The sequence below is a fragment of the Labrus mixtus genome, chromosome 3 (genome assembly GCF_963584025.1).
Source record: "Labrus mixtus chromosome 3, fLabMix1.1, whole genome shotgun sequence".
NCBI lineage: Eukaryota > Metazoa > Chordata > Actinopteri > Labriformes > Labridae > Labrus > Labrus mixtus.
In genome coordinates this window covers 31,903,202-31,930,560 of record NC_083614.1, presented here as the reverse complement: position 1 = coordinate 31,930,560, position 27,359 = coordinate 31,903,202, and the positions used below count along the sequence as shown (strand labels likewise).

The 27,359-nt window shown below is 38.9% G+C and overlaps 1 protein-coding gene across 1 annotated transcript in view; it reads left to right on the top strand.

Moving 5' to 3' along the window:
- The window catches only part of pde4ba (phosphodiesterase 4B, cAMP-specific a), a 197,060-nt gene that overhangs the window by 1,048 nt on the left and 168,653 nt on the right, over nucleotides 1-27,359 (top strand). The window contains exon 2 of the mRNA XM_061034965.1: nucleotides 23,977-24,077. Coding sequence (XP_060890948.1) covers nucleotides 24,036-24,077 — 42 coding nt within the window. The 5' untranslated portion in view covers nucleotides 23,977-24,035. The remainder of the gene's footprint in view (nucleotides 1-23,976; nucleotides 24,078-27,359) is intronic.

Sequence of the window (27,359 nt, the reverse complement as noted above, 5' to 3'; positions counted from 1 at the left end):
CTACCTTAACTCTGTAAATGATTGAACTGAATTGCCTGTTTTACAGAAGGGTTAACTTCCCTTTTCCGCTAAATAATGAGCCGTCAAATTGTCTTCCTGTCACTGATTATGGCAACTTGATTTCCAGTATTGAGAAGCTTTCCAAAATGACTATAACAGCAACATCAACTGCAATGATTTTCCTGATCTTGCAGACATGGCCTTTCCTGTCTATCCTGAGGGTGTTTCACGTTGTCACGTCATTACATTCTGCTCGAACAATTTGGAGATAAGAGCTTTGTTTGGCTTTTAATGTATTCGGATCATGAGCTGAAATGGAAAATTGGCACGATGGGAATTCCTCGCAGGTTCAGAGAGGCAGCGTGGATATTCCCAGCCAGCAGTGACAGCTCCAAACCTAGCAGGGCGTCCCACTTTGTGAGGAAAACTGTGAACAAACACATGAATCAATCTACTGATGGGCATGCTGGCAGACATATTTCCTTTTTGTGTTTTAGCCATTTCTGTCACTTTCAAGTCACCCTCTGTCTTCCTCATACACACCACTGATTCTGCTGCTCACATATATTTATATCCTGATCCCCTCTCCATGCTACACAGCCTGTCTTCCCTTCCAGCTTTAAACCCTGCAGCTTTGCTCACATGCATTCCTGACACTTGAACTTGAAGAATTGATTTGATACCCCAAAACCAGCTTGTTGTTTATCAGGGCACACAGATGGAGGAAATACCTCCCCTAAACAATTTATCAGTGAAGTTTGCAGGATTTCAAGCTTTCTGAGTGTCTATCTTTGTCACATCTCTGGGATGAATGTCACCTCTCATCTCTTTGCTGATCTGGTTACTGAACAATCCTCTTGCATTCTTTAAACGGTCAGGTGTACATGACAATGAACCTTTTCTTCAGGAAGTGTAAATAAAGTTGCAGCCTGCATGCTGCAAATTGACACTGACCCTCCTGCCATGATTAGAGACATATAACCACATAGGAAAAGTCAGTCTTCTTGCCAATGGACCAACGAGATTTTGGTCGTCTGTTTCATAATAAAAAAAATCTTACAGCAGGAGTTTTTTTTAGCTGGTTATTAAACAGACTGAAATGAATACTGATGTCTCCACAAGAGCAAATAAGACTGTTAAAGATAATATTGATAATTTGTTTCTTATTATTTTTGCATGAAGCTGCTGCTGCTGCTGCGGGGTATAGTTGTCAGAAGAAGTGCTTTACAGCACGCTGCAGACATACTCATTGTTGTTGTTTTGTACATCTTCCACAGCAAAGATTCCAGATTAGTCATACATATGACTGTTATATGAAAGAAGGACGATTTTTTTTTTGTACAGGACAAAATTAGCACGGAGATAAGATGTACTGCTTTGTCTACGGGATGAAAAACATAAAACACAAACGGAAAGTTCCACACAGGAGCTTTAATATTTGAATATTCCAGCTGAAACTAACCTTGTCCCTTAATTTGGGAGTGTGAAGAGATTTTAAAGATTTATTTTTTGGGCTTTTTGTGCCTTTATTGGACAGATAGGACAGTGGATAGAGTCAGAAATTAGGGAGAAGGAGAGTAGGGAATGACATGCGGGAGAGGAGCCACAGGTCAGATTTGAACCTGGGCCGCCCGCTTGGAGGACTACAGCCTCCACACATGGGGCGTGCGCTCTAACCACTGCGCCACCAACGCCCGGGGAGTGTGAAGAGATGAAACATTTTATAAGGCTCTGTCTTCTCCACAGCTTTAACATAAATTTGGTCATTTTCACATTTCACATCTTTAGTCTTTGCACTTTTATTTGTCTCCCTGCCATTCCATTACTGGACTGGGGGACCCACATGTTGTGAAATTATTCCTGCATGGTTCCACCCCAAAAAACACTCTGGCTGTATTGATCTGTTGCCCTGCGCTCCATGTGTAAACGTGGAAACCCATCGATCCGTAAGCAGAGCTCTTGGTGGAAAGGCACTGGTACATTCAGTCCTGCAGCACGTGAAGGATTACAAAAAAAACACTGACAGAAAAGATTGACTCGTGCTATTTACAAATATATAATCGGAACCATTACAGAGCTGAAATTGCTCACACTGACCCACTTTGCGGTTGTAATAGAACTCTATAATGTGGGCCCTGTGATTGCATTAAACAGTGTGTGTGTGTGGTGTTGATGTGGGCTAACGCATGCACATTAAAACCTTTTAGATATTCATTACAGTAATCATCGTACATTCAGTAATTTAACACTTGGTTGTGTATGCAAACAAATTAGCCTGCTGCGAATCACATGCTGCACATTTACATTGAATGATCATCACAACACATCACTGCTATTCTGGTGAAATCTCATATCTAAAAAAACAAAACAAACAAAAAAAACAATCAGCCTTCCAGACATAATTACAAACCATGTGGGGTCCCTCCTTCCTGCTGTGAATTCTTAGATGTTTTATTCAGTTATTGATTACCTTTTTGCATGTTTTCATTGTGTATACGGGGTAGAAGTAGCGCTGAAGGGAACAGGAGAAAAAGCCCCAGCAGGATTTACTCCAGATAAGCCAGTGCACACACAAACGTTAGCTCCAAACGTAACAGTTCCATTAGGTCCTGACACTACAATCTCAATTCTCCTGGAACTATCTGACCTTTGCCCGTTGTCATGGTATCACAGTCAGACTTAAACCTTTTTTCTTGTGAGATTTGAGGCTGAAGAAAAACGTCTTCTCAGATGTGCTTTGGCCTCACTGATCCTTGTCAAAATAATTGTTTGAGTGCTTATGTTGCTCAAGGGATCTGAAAAACCTCATTGGACTCCCGGAACCATCGGAACTTCTCGACAGCTGTAGGTGTTGCTTAGACGACTGCATGGCTCGTTTCTCTGAGCATTTTGGAAACCTGATAGGAAGAGGGATGACGGAAAGTTAGCGGAGACTGAAATGTGGAATGACACAAGAAATGTCCCCAGCTGGCAGAAACCATGGGTTCATGGTCAAGGCCTTAACATTTTAAGCCAGCAGGCGTCCCACATGGCATATAAATAGAACCCAATTGTTTTCTTTTGTGACCTTTATGCCTTTATTGACAGGTCAGTGGATAGAGTCAGACACAGGGATGAGAGAGGGGAGAATGACAGGCAGGAAAGGAAAGGAGATGCAGTCTGGAGTCGAACCCAGGAGGACGATGCGCTCAGTATATGAAGCGCACAATATAACCACTAGGCCAACCTTCACCAAAACCAATTGTGTCTTTCTAAAGTGGTGAAATACCAGGGTTCCAAATGCCTGATTTTGTTTAAAGGCTTTATATGTGATTTTTTTCATCCAGCAGATGTCGCCCTTGAACACCAGCATGAAACCAAAACAACTCGCGCTGCATTGTTGTGTTAGCATGCTAATGCTAGCGATCTTTATTATGCTCGTATCTTCACACTGCATGTAAATTTACCTGAAATGAGCGTGATCTGGAAACACAGTTAAGCAGTGAGTACAGTTATTTTCAGAGGATATACTTGATTTATATTACATTTAAGTGTGAAAAATCACATATAAAGCATATAAAGCCTTTAAAGGTTAAAGGTCATAAGCATAGACCACTAAGGTGTCAGTGATGGTGTATCCTTTCCTGTAGGCTTATAGAAAGACTTGATTGGAATTTTTGGTACTTCCCAGTTCCCATTTGACATGATTTTATCAATTACCAGTTTTGCATGGTTTTCCTCCAGGAAAGTGTCGTTAGGTATACTTTGTGCTTTTTGGAAACATCTTGCCTCACACACTTTCAGTGTACAAATTCACACATGGGAGCTGCACCATGTTAGATTTGCTGACTCCATCTGGTCTTTATCAACATAACTCTGCTTCACAGCTGCATATTTTCACACCTCTTAGGTGTTTATTTATGCTGCTGGCCAAAGAGAAGCTCCAGTCTGCAGAAGTAATTACTCTACCTCATTGCTTTATTTTTGGAGTGGGGCTGGGTAAAACACATTTTTCTCTCAGTTTACACATACTTTTATACTGCTTCTGTGTCATTAAACACCATGTCCCACAACACAGACCTTTTTCTTTATAGCCCCCAACCCCAGTCCCTATACCTGTCACTCAGCAAATCCTGCCATTTTAATTGCAATATGGATTTCTTCAGCATGCAACTCAATGGCAGCACTCAATTCTGCTCCTGTATCTGCTGTATAATTAAAGGTCAGGTCGCTTTCATAGGCTATAGATGATGGTGTGTGCTGATGAAACTACATATGTCTTTTACAGTAAATAAGGAAAAATTGAGGCCAATTTGCTTCTTTTAAAAAAAAATTGTGCCAGTTTTTCTACTTGAGTGACACCACTACTACTATATTTGTCCTGGGTGTTTTTTTGGAAGTCAGTTAAATACTGGGCAGATTCCCCAGAAAAAAAAAAGATGCATCTGCTTCATATTCCTTGCTGTAAGAGCCGGTTGAAAAATGAAAAAAATATTAGGCAAATGAAGGACATAACAACAACAAATTATCTTACAAGATGTACATGTACATAAATCTGCACTGAAGTGTTTTATTAACATGTTAACCCCTGTGCTGTTTTACATGCAAACTATAAACTCATGAAGACCCAGGAGAGACAGTTCTGCATAATCTTTATATCCTCTGCACACAGTGTATCTAATGTGTGCGCTGTTGATGCATACTGACGATGTATAAGCCGAAAAGCCCTTAGTTAGTGTCATTCCTCATAAGCAGGTCATGGAATTAACCTTACAGGTTGTCACAGCTGGGCCTACTAATGTCATAATGCCATAGTGTAGCCTATAGGGTCATGGTAATCAGCTTTATATTTAAATAGGATACATTTTGAGCCAGTTATTTGGCTATTGGTGGCCATTTTGCTAATTTGTCAGTGGACTTTATTGGTTTTAACCATAAAGGAAGAAGACATTATCTCAAATTGCAAAGGGTGAACCCAACGGGGTACTGTGTACAACTGCAATCTTTCTAATGGCCAGCAGGGGGAAATTAGTTGTCAGATTTGATAGAAGTCTATACGTAAATATAAAGAAATGACCACACTACTTCTCACTTGATGTCCTAATGAGATTATAGTCTCAATTCCTAATTTAAAGCATTCTTCCATACTGACGCTCATTTTGTACATCATGACTCTGTGTGACTCTTTCAGAAGAAGTGTCAGTCACTGTGGATGTGCTCAGTGAAGGGAAGATGGGCATACATCCTTGAGAAGTTGTCTGACTTGTTACCATGGGAGAAAGCTGAATTCATGTCCTTCACTCAGTAGTTAGTTATATGTTTAACAAGCAGTCACTGCCATGCAACAAGAGTACTTTGAAGCAGTAGTTGCTGCCATGCAACAAGCCGTGTACCTGCAGGCCAACCCCCTCTAGCAGATAAACCTCGGGGGAAACACTGCATACTTATCGATTTTTTTAGTCCAAATTATTAGTTTTGTTCAATGATGATGATCATGATTGATGTCAGTTAAATACTTTCCCACCTCGATGTCAGAAGATGTAATCCTCTTAGTTTCCTGTAATTCCAGGTGATCATCATAGTTCAGTTCAACAACAGATATTTCCATTCCTTGTCTCGCAGCATCATTTTTTTAAATCTCCAGATACTTTCAGCCCTAATTATATCATCTACAGTGATCACTTTAAGAGGGCTTTCTCTCGTCTGGTCGATACACATATGGCAGGATAATGCCCACAGCTCTCAAGGCCAAGTGGGATTGATGTATAATGGCGGGAGAAGCAGAGACAGTCGTGTGTGCACATACATTAGTTTGACACAAAAAATTGAGAAACAAATGGACGGTAAAAGGATGCGAGGCACGCAAAATGACACACACACAGAGCACAGTTTATAATAATTGGGTTTTTTGGTTTTTGGGTACAGAGAGGACAGAAGTATTCCCATTTATCATTAACTTGTCAGTGCCATAACATCTGCACACTTTTATTCTCCGAGGGCCAGCTGAGAGGACACTCTGTACCCGAGTGCCATGAAAACACTTGACGACATCTGGTAACATGGAGCTTTTTTTCACACTCAAGGTTCTACGTATAAAAAAAATACTCATAATCTCTCGAATAGGAAGAAGCAGGAGGTATGATCACAGAATGTAAGTGTTCTCAGACATTGTTCCTCAAGTGCAGCCATGGTCACAGAAGCTTTGATGAACAAGTCACGTGTTTTTATGAAAATGGTCCAGAACTCCTTAACATCAGAGATGTAGCTATAAGTTAATCTGTCAGTCAGTATGCTTCTAGTTATTTTATCAAAACTAGAGTATTTTTATTACTTGTAGTTCCTTTGAGGCTGAGGTTCTTAGTACATTTTTCACATCAGAAATAATAGTCAAGATGTTTCCATGACATCCTTTTAACAATATGTTTATTGAGTTTAAAAAAAAATTCCAAGACACACAATTAATTAAATAAATTCTAAGGAAAAAAAAAAAAGAAGATATACACATGCACATATATACACATTTATAAAATAAGGGGGTAAAAAAGTAAAATATAATAATACAAAATTAAAAAAAACTTTAATTACAAAATGTTGCAACATTATTACTGTCCGTATTAAATAAAAATAACCAGATGGAGTACATTGCCATACATGATTTGTTAATCACAAATATTCTGCCCGAGAACAGTTTCTGCAAAAATGACCACAATTACAGACATTGCCAACTCTTTACCAGCCTAGCTCAAAATATGTGACAGGTCTTTATCCTGAAGAAAATTAATATGTAGGCCCCAGATATCGTCAAATAATTCTCGTTTGTCTTTAAGTGTATATGTTATCTTTAAGTGTATATGTTGTCTTTAAGTGTATATGTTATCTTTAAGTGTATATGTTGTCTTTAAGTGTATATGTTATCTTTAAGTGTATATGTTGTCTTTAAGTGTATATGTTATCTTTAAGTGTATATGTTATCTTTAAGTGTATATGTTATCTTTTCCAGAGCCAAGCACAGAAACATTTCCATGACATCCTTTTAGTGTTTTTCTATCATATATGTTATTTTTGAGCTGATAAAGAATCCCCAGCTGACTTGTACACATGAAGCCCTTTTACACATCAACAGCTCTCACTAACACGTCTGGACATTACCTAGATAGTCATGTGAGAATATAAACGTTTGAACCTGTTGACCTGGACTTTGGATCGATTGATCGGTCGATTATGCCTACGGCTCATGGAGCAGAGGCCACAGTCAGCCAGAGTTTTGTGTCCTGAGGATTCTCCTAGGTGAGGAACCCTCTTCTGCCAGGATTTGACTCTTTTGTCTTTCTTAATGTTTCTGTAGCATAATGGGTTTTCCCCCATTTCCGGCTTCTAGTGTGTTTTGGTGTTAGTTTGTTAGTCCCCTAACCTTACCGTTAATATCCAGGTAACGGTTTACAGTCTCATATCACATCATGAGGCCAGATAGGTTTTGGGTTGTGTACGAGGTATCTCAGCACGTCAAGCCTATAACCAACTCCTGTTACTGTGTAGTGAAAGCTGCAACCAAAGCGAGCATTTTCCTCCCAGCAGAAAAAGACAGAGTAATGTGTATAAATACTGTCGTGATTTTAACTCTGAAACAGTCACCAGTACACGAGAGTCCTCCACTAGAACAAAGAAACACAAGGATAAGAAACTACAAAATAAAACAGGAAACACTGAAGACAAACCTATAGGAACCCATCAACACAAGGAAACATTAACACACAAGGGAAACAAGCAACACTAGGAAAAAACGGGGAAACTCACAAAATACACTTTGTCCCTCACCTGGCTACACCCTGAAACATTGTCCATCACTCCCAGAGGCTGTAGTGTTGTGTGATGATAGCTGATGGGTTCTGGGATTGGTCTGGGAATTGTCTGACGTTACTTTGGGAAAGGGGCTCGAGGCCACATTATTTACAGTGACCAAACTGTATATGGAGAATATGACATACTATGAAAAACTGCAGCTGTTTGATGTTTTAATTGTGCTATCAAAATGCTGCCTACTTATGTAAATTACTTCAGCATCCATCCACTATAGATTCTCATTCAGTCTTCTGAACTCAATTAAATAAAATTCTCTTTTTGTATCACTCTCTCTCTCTCTGCTCATATCTCTCTCCTTGACTCCTGACAGTCTTCTTCTGCATATCATCGACCAACGGCAATGATGCTGGTTATTAATTTAATCAGTGAATAAACAATAGGATGTCCTCTCCCTCCCCTCTCTCTCTCTCTCAGTGACTCTGAAAGAGTGTTACCCTCATAAAGCTCGGGCTGACGGGGATGAATAGCAAGAAGAGATGAGCTGGATAATTGAGAGTAATTAACATGCAAAGCAGTCGGCTCACGTCTTCATGTTCAAGAGGAGTGGGAGACTGATGAAGAGATTGAGGGACAGGATTGGGGTTGGGGTTTTTAGGTGCTCTAGTTAGTAGGGATGTTCCCAGCTGATGCGCACTAACCACTAGGCTACCAGCACCCCTCAATGTTTACTCTGAAAGGAAAATTAATTGTTAGTTTGAATTTCTTTTTAATTGTATGTTGAACAATAAATTAGTTTAGCTCTGATTGATGATGATGATTACAGATTTTAACTGTAATTACTTATTGCTTTGGAGTAAGCAATCCTGCTATCATTCAAGTCAGTAAGCTTCTCAGCGTTCAGTTTCTATGCTCCCTATATCTGGAACAAACTCCCAGAAAACTGCAGGTCTGCTGAAACTCTCAGCTCTTTTAAAAATCGAGGTTGAAGACTCACCTGTTCACAGCTGCCTTTCATTAAACAGCTTTAATAAGATTTTAAACTTTAACTCTGCACTGTAACTTTTAACTCTTTTTATATTTTTTATTTATTTATTTCAATTCATTTCATTTGAATTCTTTTTATTTGAACATATGTTCAGATTTAATAATTTCAGTGATTTTTTAATTTTCTGTTTTAATGTTTCTGTTTTTTCCTCTGTCATGATGCTTTGGATGTTTTGTGTGAAGCACTTTGAATTAACCTTGTTGTTGAAATGTGCTATATAAATAAACTTGCCTTGCCTTCTCATTCTCAGGAAGGGTAATGTCTATTTAGTATTTCATGACGATACGACTGTCATTATGAAATTGGAGGTTTGGGCGACTGAAAGACAGACAAACCCGCACATCAACTTTGCCATACAGAGCCACACTATGCGGATAGGAATAAGAAATGGCTGCTTTCTATAAGTTGTAATACTGCAGAAGTATTTGTGTTTTCACTGTCCGCTATCCCCTAAAAAATGAACACAACCATCATCAATAAGGATAAATTATACATGCTGTTTCCCTGCAATAAAAAGTCAAATAGTCAATTACATTTTAGTCAAGAAGGTTCTCCGTGCAGCTATGCAGGAAGACTCTAATTGACCTGGCAGCAAATCCATACTCTCTTCTTGCTTGATGTAATACCTCGGTAATCAATACTCTGCTGAATCGCAACAGTCTTTAAGTCTATACCCTTCAAGATTCACTCTGCGATGTGGAAAAAGTCCTGTTTGACGTTGATCTGACTCGGTAAACGACGTGTTGATGGCCAGTTTGACACATGGCTCCATGCACGGTTTATAGGATTAATCTATGGTCACTGTAGGATTGTAGGATTTCCCTCGCAATCTAAATGCCTATATACATATCTTCATAAATGCAGAATCTGAACGCAAGGATTATGACTGTTGGTATACTGGAAGCCCTTTGTTCCAGTTTTTTGTCAGATTGTGTTTTGTGTGGTGTAATGCAGAAAACAGTCCATTTGGTAAAAAAGAAAAAGCAGAAAACCCCTGCTGGCCGAAATGCAATCTCAGTATCCGTCGGCTATTGTGGATAAATTATTTAGCTTCAGTCTTTTATCGACCTATCATTTTTATTTTGCTGTCATTTATTTTTTTAATTTATTTTTTAGTTTACAGGGACATTGCATATTAATAAACATTTTGGTAAATATGCCAGAGTTAGCCAAAACGAAATGAAAATCTGTTGTCCCTGGCCAGATTTTATAAAAGGCTCCCCATAAAAAAACAAATTCAAACATCGCTAAAAGCTACAAAAGTAGAAATATCATGACAGGTAAGCAGCCACAGGAGAAAATACATAAACCATGCAGGATACACATAAAGCAGCATTTGGTTAATATTAAAAAATGTATATCATGCAGGACAGACATGGAGCATTGAGCAGACATAACAATGTACCAAAGAAAAAAAAAAAAAAAAAAAAGTATTCGTAAAAGCACGTATCCAATAACTTACTAAAGTAAATGTAACGTGCACACAACAAGACAACATGTAACATTATATACAATAAACACGTACTAATTACATAAGGCCACATATAAAACATTGAGTGAGCTATACCTGAAGCTCACCTCAGCAGATATCTGCAGATGTAAATGTCTAATCTCAGTTTTTTCAGTTCTAAAAAACATTGAAGGTTAATGTAACGCTCAGTCTGACAGCAAATGCAATATTCAATTCAATGAAACGCAAGTGTATGAACAATGTTCCATAAAGCAGAGGTTGAAATAAAGCTGAATTTTACACAACACACACAGACATTTCCTAAATCATTTGAACAGCAGCTCTTTATATGATCATATCCCAGTTTCGATGTCCTGAACGCCATCCTTTATTTTGATCATCATTATCAGCATTTTGTGTCAAAAACCCCCCCAGCTTACTTGTATGCTTTACAGCAACTCATTTTGTTGATATATAGGCCGGCCCTTTTCATATTGATTGATGTATTTTGGCATTTTCCATCATCAGGCAACCAATCTTTTAGCTTGAAGGAGACACAAATCTATACGGGCACAGTTACTCTTGGTAGAGATAAACTCTCTGGAATGAATGACTCCCTGCTGAGCCATACTCACATTTCCGTATGACTCTATCTTCCAGGTTTTTTTTGCATGGTTGTTGGAAAGTTGTGGAATAAAGTGAACGTGCACCGTGTTTTGTCCAGTGTTAACATAGCAGCTAAAAGTCACTCTTGTCTGTTTTCAGCTATGGCTCCAATCTGTATTTGCTCTATTGTAGTTCTGTGCCACAAGCAGTGAAGTGTGTGGATTAACACATTTGGTTTTCCCCTGAATGGGGAAAATGTGGGGATTAAGGCATGTTGGCAGTCTGGTTATGATTGGGTCAAACACGGTTTGATCCTGTATACATAATCCCACGTCCCAGGGGATTGTGTGAGAAAATGGTCTACAGTAGTACTTACCGCAGTGTCAGTGTGTATGGAGAGAGAAGTGGGTCAAGCACAAACACTGTGCTTTGATGTTACAAAAATCATCACTTGTGCGTTTAAATGGGTTTTGTGTTTCTTAGCTTCAATGACTTTAGCTTTTGAGCATCTTAAATACACATTTTTTAAATCTATTTTTTTCTTTGTCTCTCCTTCATCACCGTTCCTCTTGCTTTTTTTTTTATCACTTTGATGATCACTGTTGATGTTAAGTCCCCTCACCCAGGGTGTTTATGCTCTCCAGTGCATGCTCATCAGGAGTAGCAAGCCTCACTCTGATTGCTCCCCCTTCATCAAAATGACACTACCAGAGGGAGCGAACAAAACAGGGATGCTAATCAGATTTTTTTTAATTGTCTCTTCGAGAACTTATGAGATGGCCCTTACTTCTTCATAAGCTGATTTCCCAAAGACACAGTGAAGGAGGCAGATGGGGGAAACATGGCTGCTGCTGTGTTGATATGAAATGACAGGGTGTGGAAAGGGAGACAAGAGCGACTGAAGGAGAAACACACGCATACACAAACACACAAAAACAGCTGGTTTACGGAGCAGAATTTGTTGTTTAAATTGAAACAAGAAAACATGTTATCTTAAGACATTGTTGTGTTTCTGAAGCCGTCAAGAAGCGTTGTTAAAAGTTAAAGATCAGAAGTATATTTTTCAGTTAAGTCGACTCTTTAGGGAAAATAAAGTGCGCCGAATAAACACGTGGGAGCAATGAATCTATTTCCACCGCTGTGACCTCTCACTCTGTCATTTTTCTCCTCTACACTTTTCTCATGTGGGAGGCGTTCAGAGCCCGTAGGCTGCAGAGTGATGTGCTAACACAGTTTCATATACAGTGAAGTGCTCCACCATGAAGCATCTTCAGAATGTGAGGAATTCTTCAAAAACGATGAGTCCTTTGTATGTGGGCAGAATGTGGAGTTTAAAAGATTCAAGGACCCCATTTAATTCGCTTTCAGAACAGGTTGTTGTGTTGGATGTTTGTTATTTAAAGAAGAAATGTTTAAGGGCGCGGTCGCACTGGCCATCTGTACCGTGCCGTACTCGAGCACGATTGGCCCCCCGCCGCGCCAATCCCACGCTGGCCGGCACGGCCCGCGGTCACACTGGCCAGGACTAACCGTGCCTAAAAGCACGATCACCTCTTGTACATACAATGTGTCATTTTGTAATTGAAATGAATATCTTGGTAGATATTATTACTGGCAACGTGCCAAAACACTCACAAAAAGTCAAGTCTTTTTTTTTTTTAAATGTCTGAAGCCCACAATCACATATCGCACTTATGACAATGACATCACAATATGTAAACCGGGGGGGTTTCATCCCATGTTGTTGAATACCAAAACTTTGTCCCCGACCTCTGAAACTCATGCAGGAGAGCAAAATACCATTTAGTGACAGCATCAGACACATTGGGCTTTCAACTTGTTCACATCAGAATTTATTAAAAAGCCTAGGCTACAGTCTATGGAGGTATCTTATCCAATTAGTATCTCATTGGTCTTGATATGAGGCCATTTTGTTGTTGATTATTTCTGGAAAACCCAGAACCAAAGTCTACAATTCTACAATTCACTTATCAGACGCTTTTATCCAAAGTGACGTACATCAGAGAGTAAGAACAACACAAGCAAGGATCTAGAAAAGAGGAAACAATGTGAGTAAGAGCAAACGATCAGCTTTGAGTCTGATTGGACACACAGGTGCTGACAGGAAGTGACCAGAGGCAAAGCACAACATTGAGGGCAGTTCTTGAGAGCTCTAATCAGTATAGAAACCATCTTATAAGTCGTCGTTATCAAACAAAAACCATCGTCATTACCATCATCATCATCAATAATATGGAGACCATCATCATTAAGTTAGTAGGTATTCATGAAAGAGCTGGGTCTTTAGCTTTTTCTTAAAGGTGCAGAGGGACTCTGCAGATCACATGGAGTTTGGAAGTTCATTCCACCACCGGGGGGCGACAGAGGAGAAGAGTCTAGTCAGCGTCTTAGGACCCTGTTGTGAAGGTTGGATCAGACGCCTTTCATTGGCAGAGAGTAGTGGTCACTGGTATTCTGTTTTTTTTTCTCTTGGGCTTGGGCCAATAATGTCACAAAAGCTGAGGTCAAAGTGATGAATATTGGATTCTGACATCCCAGAAGAGCTTTCACGACTCACCAAATATGTTTAAAAAAGTAGTTTTTCTGAAAAAATTCCTTTTTAAGCCGACGTTTTGTTGACCTATCCTTTCCTCTGCAAGCTCTATCCCTCTACAGGAAAGGTTACTTTCACCCTTGCTACTGTCATAATAACCTTGTCGTTATCCTCAGGAGGACCGCCTCTGCAGGACAGATATACATTCGATTAGAATTGAGCTTTGGTGTTGGGATGTTTTTCTCCTTTGTGAATAAATGTTGAGTAAACATCTGGTTTCATGTGGTAGCAAATGTCCCTCGTTCACCTCAGCTAAGATCACAGGATCAGTGTGGCCTCTCTCTCACCTACACAAAATGTATACACGTTTACACGCCTTAATATAGACTCAGCTTGACACTTTTCTAAAAGGAAACATTTGTTTTATGTGACTAATTTTATGATTTGTTTTTTTGGAGTGGATGCTAATTGAATGCCTATGACTGCAGCCAATTTCATGTTTGTTGTTCTGCTGTGATGAAAACAAGTCAAAAGCCTCGAGTCTGATGGCGGTACATTTACACAGCAGGCCTGTAATCTAATTTCTAGACTTCCACTTAGGTGCCAACCAAAATATCCTGTTAGGATCTTCCAAGTATTGCAGAATGTGTGAGGGCTCTTAATGTAGGTGTAGAAGAATTTCTTGAAGCTGTAGACTAAAATACACAACTCCATATGCCATACACACAGACTACAAAACCCATTAAATCTACAATAATGAAAAAATCTTTATCTCAAGTTGAAGCATATTTAACTTGCAAATATGCTTACACACCACACTTCAATCTGTATGCATCAAAGTAAGGCAGACGATCATTAGTCTTTTTGTAAAAAAGGCCCTTCAGGCTCCCTGCAGGCGGTGCTGCCCCTTCACCCCGGTGGACCAAATTGGCTCCACAACAATGTTAGAAATCTTTAAAAAGAGGACTATCTGCCTCTATTCCCTGTTCAAAAATACTTCAAAATGAAAATAAAATAAAAAAAGGTTCACATATTTCTTTTCACCACAGAAGAGACAAGAACCCTGCCAACAATATGTTTATTATGTAAGACAAAGAGAAGCAACTTTAATGACTTTTTTTAAAACTCTATATAACGCATGGTTATATCACAGATTCTCTGGATGAAGATGTTTTAATTAGGACGGACTTGAGCCAACAGAGGCGTCGAGAGGGATCAAAGAAAATATGTTGATGAGATAAAAAATATATGTTGCCATTGAGATGTCATTATTTTTAAGGGTGATGGAGATGCACGAGATGAAAAGCAAAAGCCCCCTGCTGGAGTCTTGACTCTTATAGTTGTGTTGAAGGGTGAGGATAAATGTTGTGATGTGGAGCAGAACATCTGATGGGGGTAGGACCCCTTGGAGCGAAAAAAAAAAGATGTAGACTGGAGATAAGTGGGACGGAGGAAGATTGCTTGGATTTGATTAGAATGACAACCGACGTCAGCCGAGAGAGGACAGTTTCACACTTTGACAGCACTGAGATGATTTGGGTTCAGGCGAAATATGATTGGTCAAAGGGAAATGGTAAAATAACCACAGTAAACTTTTGAATTCAAAGCGTACACTGTGTGTAACTTGGACATAGTCAACCGGATGCTAACTGACATAAAAAAGCAATGAATTGTGAAATCTTGCCATCTCCATCTTGGAATCTGAAAACCGGATTTGAGGAGATTCCAACAAGAAGATAAAAAGTGAAAAGTGAGGGACTGGCAAATCCCTAATGGCTATCAAAGTCATCCCCAAGGTAAAACATTTAGCTGGCTAATTAGCTCATTAACCATTAATGAGATTCCATACGAGGTGGTCGCAGATGGAAGTTGATGTTTTATTCGACTAAAAAAAGGTTAGATTCAAGATTCAAGATTCAAAAAACTTTATTGTCTATCACACTGTGACAGAGGCTCAACATGAAAACATACAAACATTCACACTAACACTCACATCAGGTCATAAATAGCTAAAAGTACCCTAAATAGGTAAAAACACATATGCACAGCATTTAAAAAACATTGCTTATTTAGCCTGGTTTAAAATGCGTATTGCAGTGGGAATAAAAGAGTTTCTGTAAGTTTTCTTTTTCGCCAGTGGTACTCTAAAACGACTGCCTGAGGGGAGCAGCTGAGACGAGTGGTGAAGGAGGTGTGAAGGGTCCTGAGTGATGCAGACTGCTTTCCTTTCTGCTGCTCGCATGTAAAGTTAGGAGAGTTTGTTGAACATAGAGAAGTGGTTGCTCACAAACGGGGTCGGACTTTTGGAGCAGTTGCTGCTGCTTGGTATGAAGCTTGGTTTTGATTGAAATGCAAATAGATCAAACCGTTTAACCATGGGTTAACACTCACAGAAAACTTGTGTTTCTACGTTTTAAAAATGCTGTTATTGTTACCATAATATAACTGTTTTTGGAGGGCTAAAAGAGATGTTGACGTAGCCTGTAATGCATCATCTTTTAACAGGAGCAAGTGAAGTAGGTTAGAACAATATTTTTAGTAACAGCACTGAACAGAACGTTTTTTTTTTTTTTTTACAGAAGGCAAAGTAGAGTATAAAGATGCCCCAAAAAGAAAAACATCCAAAATGAATCAACATTATGAGGTTGATAAAAAACTGTGGTCTACAGTGTTGTATGAGACATAAGCCCAAGCTAAAATCAATGCTGCATAATTTCTTCTGGACAGCAGCAGCATTCAGAAATGACTTTAAAGGGGTGCATGCAGTTTCATAGATTGAAGGCTGGTGCTACACTGACCGAGCTGCGAGGTTTCGACAACGTCTTTTTAAAGAGCTGATGAAATCCTGCCAAGCTGCTCTGTGTCAGCTTCATTCATATTCTGCCCCAGTTTCCAGCAAGTACAGTCAGTAGGTTAAGTAACACAGCTTTTTTTATGATCTCTTATAACGGTGATTAAAGGGATACTTCACCCGTTGAAACATGAATCTGTATTGACATTGGGTCATATATGTAGAAATGTGAAATACATTTTGAAGTTGGTGTCTTCTTGGCTGAGAAAAGGCAGAAAGTGTCTTTTTGGCTCATGTTGATGAAAGACACCAAATCCCAGAATGCACAGCACCGCAGGCCACTCCCACTAAAGTCCTCTAGTTCAGAATCAGAAATACTTTATTGATCCCAGAGGGAAATTCGATCAATACAGTTTCTCCAAAATATACAATACAGCAGTAGAAATGAGTTCCCACCCACTGATCTGTGATTGGTCTGTAGCTTCAGTGGTCGAAAATATGAGGAACTAGCGTTGTAGTTTCACCCCGCTAACCACAACAGCTACCAGTGACGCAAAAATCGTCATCTTGCGTCACTGGAAGCTCCTTTACAGACTCAGAAATACAAAGATTTCCCATCTCAGGGGAGAATGAGGGCGGGATGCACGACCATTCAAAAATACTACCAGGTTTCTAATGATACAAAGATTAATGCAAATAGGTGAAGTATCCCTTTAAGAATTAATGCGTATTCCTACAATAAATATAAAAACTGAAGTATTTTTATTAACAAAAAAGAAGAGGCAGATCTTGTTGTGCTGACTGAGGCCAAGGTGTCAGGATTCACAGATGTGGAGTAAATGGCTTATGAGCATGAACTGTTTGGCGTCTAGAATGTCCTTGGTTTGAATCATTTAAATGCAAGGCTTCATTATATTTCCTGCATTTAACTATTAACCCTGTTTTTTTTGTAAGGATCAATGAGGCAAAGTTTGCACGGCTTAATTTGTATTCAGGATCTGTAGAGGATGCAGTGTGTATTAAAGATGTTCTCGGCTCTTATTAATATCAACTAAAATGTATTGAAGACTAAGAATGCTGAATACCTAAGCAGTGATTAGCATTTTTGTTAAGCTGCACTGGCATAACCTTACTCACTCTTTCTTTGTAGCTGTCTCCTGTTGACTCACACACAAACACAGTAACACACCCACATACATATAAAAACTACTGCAAGTTGAAGTAAAGAAAACAATGAGGTAAAAATGTCAAAATAGGGAAGTGTCACCTTCCATAAAGAATCTTGGCATCAATCATGTGTTCAAAATAAAAATACAATAAAATAACATTTGACTCATTAATTGCAAATACAAGATCTTAAAGGCTCAGATTCAGACGGGGAAAGAAACAAGATTCAAGATTCAAAATGTTTATTGTCATGTGCACAGTAGGAAACATGTTTCCCTGTACAATTAAATTCTTTCAATCGAATGTAAGTTTACACTGCTAGTTAGCATAAAAAATAAAATTCTGGTTAGACTAAGGCAGCGGTTAAGGTAGCAATAATAAATTTACTTCAGCTGGCTGCGTTAAAAAAGATAAACGAGGCAAATAATGAAATGTTGAGACTTTTGGACGTGCAACAACCAATAATGCATTTAAGTTGTGAAACTGTCGCAATTTACTTAAATGAAGACGCATTTATGATAAATTATTAGATATAATAAGATATGATGTCACTAATGCACACAATAGGACATAAGATATGTGACTACTATGTTGCATAAATCAAAAATAAGAGGATATTTTCATTTCATTTCATTTTTATTGGTTCCGTACATGTCAAAATACACAACAGAAGAAAAAAGAAAAAACGATTCACACTTCATCCCATGTACGGAAAGGAGCAGGGAGAAGAATAAATCTTGTTTTGCCTGCCCCCCTTACTCAAAAAGAAAACAATAAATGTCTGGATGGTCTGTCCAATTACAATCAATGAATGAATACCAACAAAAACCAAATCTGACAATTCAGTCTTCACTTCCTCAGAAATAAGACACACAAATCACACTAACTGACACTTTCACACAGTCTGGTAACTTTGTTCTTGTACATTTTCTTAAACTGAAATATCTGAACACAAATCATTTTTTAAAGAATTCCACAATTTAATTCCAATGACAGAAATACACTTCTGTTTTAAAGTTGTCCTCGCAAACTGAGGCTTCAAATTACATTTTAGAAGAAGGCAACAGATTTTGAAGTCATGGCTGAAGATTCTGTGTTTTTTTTTGACCGTCCATTTCTCCTGAACAAAACCCCCGACTAGTCCTTATAGTTTGTCACTTGACTGCAGTATCAGAACAATAAGGTCCAATGACTGTACATGCAGTGTCATATAGATTGAAGGCTGGTGCTGACCTAGCAGCGAGACGTGTGTGAGAACATGCTGCACAGAACCCGTCTCCCCTCCTCCGTCAGACGTCCCACTGCGGCAGTCAGTCATCAGGACAGACAGGCGGAGTGCTTGTTATCTCTGCTCTATTAGGCTGATACACCACATGCTCTGTTGAAACCTCCTCTAATGACATTGTTACATGTTGCTCTGAGTGTGTGTGAGAGGTACAAGACGAGATGTGACAGGACATCTTGTCACATTTTGCCACGATGCCCTGGTGTGTTTTCAGGTGTTCAATCACAGAAAGGAAGTGCGTGATGATTTTGCCGCATGTTCAAGCACCAGTTGAGATAAATGAAGTCTGGCTTTTATGTAGTGCTTTATATAAATTCAAATCGTAACATTATTGTTTTGTCTTTTTTATCCTACTACAATTTTAAATATTCTTCTCCTATGTATTAATTTTAATATCTTATTGCTTTTATGTGTCGTTTTTTATTTTTTCATTTCACTGAAACTACTTTTTCATCAATAACTTTTCTGCACTCTTGTAAAGCACTTTGAACTGCAATTTAATTTGTCTGAAAGGTGCTATATAAATAAAGTTTGATTGATTTCATTGAAGATAAAAGATGCTCAGTACTTTGTATGGCACGTAGTACCGCACTACATTAGCTACACCTGCCAGTAAATAGTCTGCTCTTACAAATTGTGAAAAATGATGAGTTGCAGCTCGTGCTCTTCAGGGACCCTGCAAAGTCTGTTCTCAAAATTATAGTTAAATTTTCTCAGGATATTCTATAAATCATCTTAATCAACCTGCTGTGTACCTTTTTCTGTCACCTCGAGAACTGACAAAGCAGTCCCGTAAAACCCTCATATGAATGCACTCACTCTTTTTTAAGGGACAATATGTAACAATTTACCTTTCAAATGTCTGATTATTATACATTTTGTTAGGCTCTCAATCAATCAATCAATCAATTTTTATTTGTATAGCGTCAACTCATAAATATACACAACAAATATGACATGCCGAACACATGCTTAAGAGACCATTGTTGTTTGGTTTTCATACAAAGATCAGATTTTTTGTTGTTTGTGAATGTCTTCTGTCGTTATACCTGCGAGCCACAATGTTGGTAATTAGACTGAAGTAACGCTAATGAGGATTCCCAAACACACACTCAAACACACACCAGTCCTCGTTAGTACCATTGTTGATCTTCCCGCCGAGGTTACAGAGCTAAGCAGTGTTCATAAAACTGCTTTCTAAATCGAGATCCGCTCTGAAACTCAGATTCTATCTGTACCCACTAATTACCTGCTAACGTTGATAAGTGATCTTCATCCCTACAGAGAAGCCTCGTCACTCCTCCTTTACTTTAGGAAATTCAAACTCAAAAACTGATATTTTTTCAAATTAAATACCCAATTTATGTTGCTTAACTATATGAACTCAACATTTGTCCAATAATATCTTAAGTCCAGAAAGTTATTTTTTTCTGTCATGTTACAGATTTTAAAGAAATGTTCTTTTACAGTGTTACCTCTTATGTTACTGCTTCAAGGTGTTCTTATTGTTTGAAACATCTTGGCTTTAAAGGTCCCATATTCTGCTTTTTCTGGTTTTATATGCTCTTTAGTGTGTTTTCCAAGTGTCCTGTGCATGTTTAGGCACATCTATGTGCAAAAATTCAAAGTCTGCAGAAACGCGGCTTCTCCTACGTCCTCCTGTTAGCTGTAGCATTAGCTGCATGTAACGCTCGGTTCTAGCCCCCCTCGAAAAAAATGTGTCAGTGTGAGATCACTGATCTAAGCCCATTGGCTCGTTGTGGCCCTGCAGCTCATGTTGAAATTTCCGAGACGCGTGCTGAGCAACTGACCAATAACGACAGAGCGGATCGGCAGACCAATCAGAGCAGACTTGGCCCACGTGGGGTCTAACAGTGGGGGCTCAACAGAGTGTAGCTGACGGACTCAGAGCGGAGAGGGAGCAAGGAGGAGCAGTACATGAAAACAGACACTTTTTTATAACTTTATCTATTGTGAACGTACAAAAGTAGGTACATAGATTAAATATATGAACCCCAAAAAGGGCAGAATATGGGCTCTTTAAGGTTATCCTGCCTGTTCAAGATAAGAGATGTCTATCTGTTTGAAAGATATAAAATGAATGTTCAGGATAGACGTGCCAGCTCAAAACCATTGCATTACCCTGTTAGCATTAAGTCCAGTGGAATAAAATAAACCTTTGGAAAATGTACATTATATTTTCTTGCTGATAGTTATTCTGTTTGCACTGTAGTTTCTGTCTTATCTACTTTGGTAAAGCAGTCTTTGTGATGTTCTTGTTGTAGTTACAGTATGTTCATAATCTCAAGGAAATCAGGGGCCCTTATAGGATAATACAAAATTAACTTTAGAGTGAAACACAGGGTTTGGCTCATTAAACTTCATTACAATGACGGCGTTTCAGCCATAAGTTTAAAAACACATCAACTCCTCTTTTTATTCTTTGGGTGAAATGTAACTTGATTGTGTTAATTGGGTACGTCGTCCTGTCTGAAGATTGCAGGCTCCTGAATTGAAGAAAGTTAAGATCTAATCATGCAAGACTTTGTGATATCGGCAAATATTGTATTGTTGTCAAAACAGTAGATATTTTATCATATCTTGATGAAACTGATGAAATAGAGGTGTTGGTGGTTTGGGGAGAGCAGTCACAGATTTCTCTGGACTGAGATAAGCTAACTGACTGCTAGCACCAGCTACTTTAACCCTACAGACTTGAGAGTTTAATTGAACTTGGTCAATGGTCAAAAATGGCCAATAGCTAAGAGAAGCGATTGCTAGCTCCAGCTACCATCCCATAGACGTAACAATTTTAGGCTAATGTTTAAGTCTAGCTAACCGACTGGTAGCACCTGAGTATCGATTGAACTTAAAGAATATCCAATCAGTCGTTTTCTGACAAGATTGAACTTTTTGAACAGGTGATGGTTGGCGGATTTTTGTTACCTTTCTAAAAGAGCCAGAGAAGCTGTCACAGGTATCCCGTCTAGGGGTCAGCCCTATGTTCCCATATTTCTAAGATTTTTCTTAAAATTAGGCCCTATGGGGTAGGGTTAGGGTTAGGGGTTATAGTTACCAGATCGGGAGAAAGGGGGATCAAATCTGATACAAATTTATGAAAAAGGAAATGTGGGAACAAATGGCCTAATTTTGGAAAAAAAATCTTAGACACGCTGCCCCTGTCTACACTCTGGGTGGAGCTAAGCTAACTGACAGCTCATTTAAGCTACATATCTTCTTTAAGAGAACGAGTTGGCTTACAGTAGCCTATTTCCATATTTAACAATTAGGCTTTCCAGTTAATGCTCCGTGCTCCCCCAATCTCAGCCTCCTTATTTATTCTTCAGTCCTTTTTTTTTTTGCCCACCTCTGGTGCTTTCTCTTCATATTTTTAAATTCTGTTTGACCTGTTAGCTTGTTGCTCTCTTAACCATCCTCACGCTCCATCTTATAACTCTTTCAACCTCCCCTCGTCTTACTTCATCCGTCTTTTATCTTCTTCTCTTGTTAAGCCCTCCCGTCTGTATTACTCTCTGTTACTAACCCCCCCCCCCTTTGTCTCGTTATTTTGAGGAAGAAAAGACCATGCTGGGTCACAAGAGGAAGACACGAGTGTCTGTAAACGACTGTCAGAGTTAGCTCATTAGAGAGCGGCTCAATAGCTGCTGAGGAGTCAATCTTGTCTGCTGCTGTTGAATGATTAGCATGAGGGAGATAAACGTTGCTGAACCATTAAGGCCACTTTGGGTCCCATTAGACGGCTTTTTTTTTGTGAGATGAAAAATGACAAACAGAAAAATACAAATTTTGCAGACGCAGGAGAGTGAGCTCATGAAGATAACAAGTTTGGAAAATCTCTGATGAAAAGCTAAAGGGACACACGACACGGGGTAATGAGTGTGATGGTGTGTCATTTGTATTCTTTGTACCCAATAAATAGCTCGTTTCAAGCTTCTTATATTAGTCATTTTCTGGTTTCCTTCTCCCCCCGTTTCAGTAATCTGATCGTCTTTTGGTTGAGAGGAAGAAATGTTTGAGGGCTGAGAAACACTTATGTACTTTTTCACAATTTCAAACTTTTTATGAACCGAGAAACGCATCAATAATGAAAGATTAATCAAGACTTCATGCCATCTTTACGACGTCCTAATTGCTGCATCTCTAATCTTTCATTCATCTTTAGATCTGTACTTATTTTTTTATTCATAAACTTCCAGTGTAGACGCTCCAATCCCGGTGTTGACAACTGAACTGTTTTGTATTTATTCCTACATGAACCATCTCTTGCCAACTTGTGGGAGTCAAAGGAAGAAAAATGAAACAAAAATAAACTCAACATGGGAGCGATTATGTTGCCCAGAAAAATCTACCCGGCCTCTCTATCAGTCTGTTTTTTTTTACACGAGGCCTTTGAGGATATCTTGCACATTATCTTTCTGGATTTTGGTGTCCCATACATTACGCTTACTGAATGCGTCTCGATGGAGCCGTAATAAAAGCGAGGCTGTTATTGTTTTGACTGCTTTTCTTTGCTCTTCCTCCGAGGGAAACAAAAAATGACCCTTTTATAAATTCAATATTGATGCTCGTGCATTGCATTTGGGTAGTATCTCATTCATCATCTCCTTACGCTGGCTCCCAGTTACTGCTCGCATCAAATTTAAAACTCTGCTGCTCGCTTACAAAACAGAGACAAAAACGTCTCCTCCTTACTTTAACTCATCCAGGTCTACACTCCCTCCCCCCCACTACGCTCTGCCAATGAAAGGCGTCTGATCCAACCTTCACAACAGGGTCCTAAGACGCTGACTAGACTCTTCTCCTCTGTCGCCCCCCGGTGGTGGAATGAACTTCCAAACTCCATGTGATCTGCAGAGTCCCTCTGCATCTTTAAGAAAAAGCTAAAGACCCAGCTCTTTCATGAATACCTACTAACTTAATGATGATGGTCTCCATATTATTGATGATGATGATGGTAATGACGATGGTTTTTGTTTGATAACGACGACTTATAAGATGGTTTCTATACTGATTAGAGCTCTCAAGAACTGCCCTCAATGTTGTGCTTTGCCTCTGGTCACTTCCTGTCAGCACCTGTGTGTCCAATCAGACTCAAAGCTGATCGTTTGCTCTTACTGACATTGTTCCCTTTTTTCTAGATCCTTGCTTGTGTTGTTCTTACTCTCTGATGTACGTCGCTTTGGATAAAAGAGTCTGCTGAGTGAATTGTAGAATATTTTGAATAAACTCAAAATGACCCCTAAACCATCTAATCCTTTGTTCATTTTGTGTTTTCCAGGTGTGCATGTGAATGTGAAGCTCCCTTGGTTTTGACAGCGAGGGGCTACCTGCGGAAAGATGAGGAAGAGCAGAAGTGTTCTCACTGTGTCTCCAAACAATGTAAGTCGTCTCGCCCCCTACGTCCCTGTGTGATTGTACCGTGTTTAAAAATAATAAAACTGAGGTTAAGACCCTCGTTAGTGCTCAGGGAAAAGAGCTACCTAAAAAGAAGAACAGAAATACGTCATAAAAACTCTACAGTTCGATAATAAAGACAGAAAAAAAGCGTCATAAACTCAGACTATAGCAGACAATAAAGTTATGTGAGTGAAATTGACAGAAGCAGACTTCTCTCAGATTATGAGACTCATAGGAGGAATACAAGAGTTTTCAAAAGACATACATTGTGAAACTTTCGATCAAAGCTGTGACTGTAGCCTGTTGTGTCTTTTATCTTTCCCCAACTTCCTGTAAAAGGTACTAACAAGGAAAAGAAGAAGCATAAATACAAAACAGCCGAGTGAATATCTATAACAACGGAGGAGCAAGCTTGACAGGACATAGATTTTTTTTTTAAAGGATGTGTCACAAGAACAACACGTTGGTTAGCAGCAAACTCAAAATAAGAATAGGTGAGTGGCTAATCTGCAGCTTTTATTATAAACCCTCTTCCTGCTTTATGCCGATGTATCTGTAGCATCTCTATGGGGCACCCGCTAATCCAGCACCCCCTTCTCCCTGTGTTTTGACGGATGTTTTTCTCTGCTCCACCTGGCTCTCTAACTTCTCCATTACGTCTCATTGGCACAAAGTTTACTTTTTGTTAGCACCGTAGCTCTCCATCTTGTGCCTATACTTCCCCTTGTTTCTGTCTCTTAGCAGTTTATTGGTGTTTGCACATCCTGTTTGTAGCCTGTTGGACCAGGTTACTCTGTGGCACAATAACAATTGTCAAATATTCATGTTTTTTTTCTCGGACCTTGATGTGAATTTAATATTATTGATAAGCATCGGCTTATTGCAATTTCACACGTGTACAAACAGCAGCTTTATCAGCTGATGTGTAAATAAATGCGAGCGATTTGATGCGAGTAGCTCTCAGATGAAGAAAGGTTGGAGACCCCTGGTTTAGATAAACGTGTGGTATACTGTTACAGTAAAGGTATGCTTCTCTTCTGAGGTAACCTGGTGAAGGGAAGGAAGAGACTGTGTTCATGGTCAAGTATCGAAAACAAATCTAATCCAAGTATTCTCAAAGACACTAAGCTTTTGTTTTTTTAAGGACATCTACTTCCTGTGAGTCCAGAACATTTCCACAAAGATCGTCCTGCATCAGACCTTGAATGCAAAATGCTTTTACAAATCACTTTGCATTGACTATAAAACCTTGGTAAGGACTACTGTTTTACATTTACACAGGACAGGAGCGTGCAGGTGCTCTTAAGAGTAGCTGTGGGTGTTTTGTACTATTGCTCTGATAGTCCTATGCTGAAGGTGTGGGAGTGTATATTAATCAGTTTCTTTTATTCTCTCTCCATGTCACTCTGAACATGGTGTACTTTTTCTTTTATTAGAGTAGTTTTTACACTTATTCAATCACTGTTAGAATTGTTTCGCAAAATGTCAGAGGAACAAAGAACAAATGTATCATATCACACTTGATATCACACCTGAAATAAGGTTTCTGAAGATACTTGTCACAACATGAAGTGGCTCTGGAGTCTGCTGGCAACCTGCTGTGTTCTTTACATTCATTTATTACCAGCTCTATAGGAGCCAGGCCTCTGGATTTCAAGATCTGCCTTTTCTTTACGTGGAAAGAGGAACAACATTCAGGGGCCATTTAAAATACATTCAGTTTAAATGTAAAGTTAGTTTAATTCATTTAATGCAATATTAGTGATACATTTGTTATTTTCTGTGTATGAAGAATAATATCATCCTTGTGTATGTTAACTTAGCTTAACAGAAAGATTTATTTTGAAGTGGGGTGGTATGAGATGCCGGTCAGCTCGCCCCCTTTCTTGAGAAACTGGTTTGAGTGCCAGCACGGAGGCTTGGCTATACTATACTATATCACTGCAGACGTTTGTACCTTGTGTAACCCAGTGTACTTGTAGTGATGACAGATACATCAAAAAACTCAAAGTACTTGGTCGTTTTCGATTCTCTAATTTTTTTAAAATTTTCAAAATCCACCTTGCTAATACGGAAAAAAAACCTGACCCAAAATTGAATGACCAATGTACGCTACATTCAGCTATATCTTAGTGCTATACCTTACTGTTACCAGTTTGTGATGCCATTCAGAATCCGTCCATGTTTTATACAGTCTATGGAATAAACACGTAAATGAATTGGCTCGCTGTTGGTGAAGTAAAGTGCTAATTTTCCAAATATAACATTCACTTACATCGTCATTGTTTTTTTTTTTTAAAGGTGAAATTTTAAAGTGTTTCCTGAATCGTCTCTGCACGGGACATTGTCATTGGACCGCAGCTCTGACAGGAAGGATTAGGTTTAACTGGCGATGCTTTGGCAGGATTAAGTCGAAGTATAAGTGCGAGTGTCAGCACGTGTTCTTTTATTATTTCACAATCATGAAGCTGATGTTTGTGGATTTGATTATTGGTGTGTTTTAGGGCCTATTGTCTTAGGGTGTATGTGCACATGGATAGGATCTGTCTTCACACACTTTGCCTTGTGTGTGTGTGTGTGTGTGTGTGTGTGTGTGTGTGTGTGTGTGACAATATTGGATTTGCTGCGTGCTGATCAGATCAGAAAACGTCTCGCTGACCTACAGACCTAATGAACTCATTCCCATGCAGATCACAGCTGACAACATCTGATCTGATCGGCTCTGGCTCTCCATCTCTGTGTGTGTGTGGTGGTGAAGTAGGCATGTCACCGTACTGTTTGTGACTCTGTATCTTTATGGAATTGTGTTTTTCACAGGTGCAGAGACATTTACAAGTGCTTCTGGCATGCAGCCAGCCTGTCTCTTATTCACTTAAAATCTATTTCCTCGGGTTAGCAGGGCGGTGTGTCTGTGCACACATCACTCTAATTAAGTCCTTCCACACCATTTGTCCATTTGAGGTGATGTTTCAATTGATCCTTTTAACCTCCTCTGATTCGTGTCAGTAATTCAGTTAAGATTTGTTTGAATTCAAAGGGTTTTATTCAAGCTGGTTGTGTTGATGTCGCTACTATAATATACAGTATATATATATATATATTTTATTTTTTTATTACCTTTTCTTTGGATTTTTATAAATTTTCTTTGGATTTTTCTTTTTTTCTTATTATATTTCATGTTGTATGTATTCTTGTATGTTTAAAAAATAGAATTATATATAAAATGTGCCAGGATGAACAAAATTTGTGATGAAATATGACAAC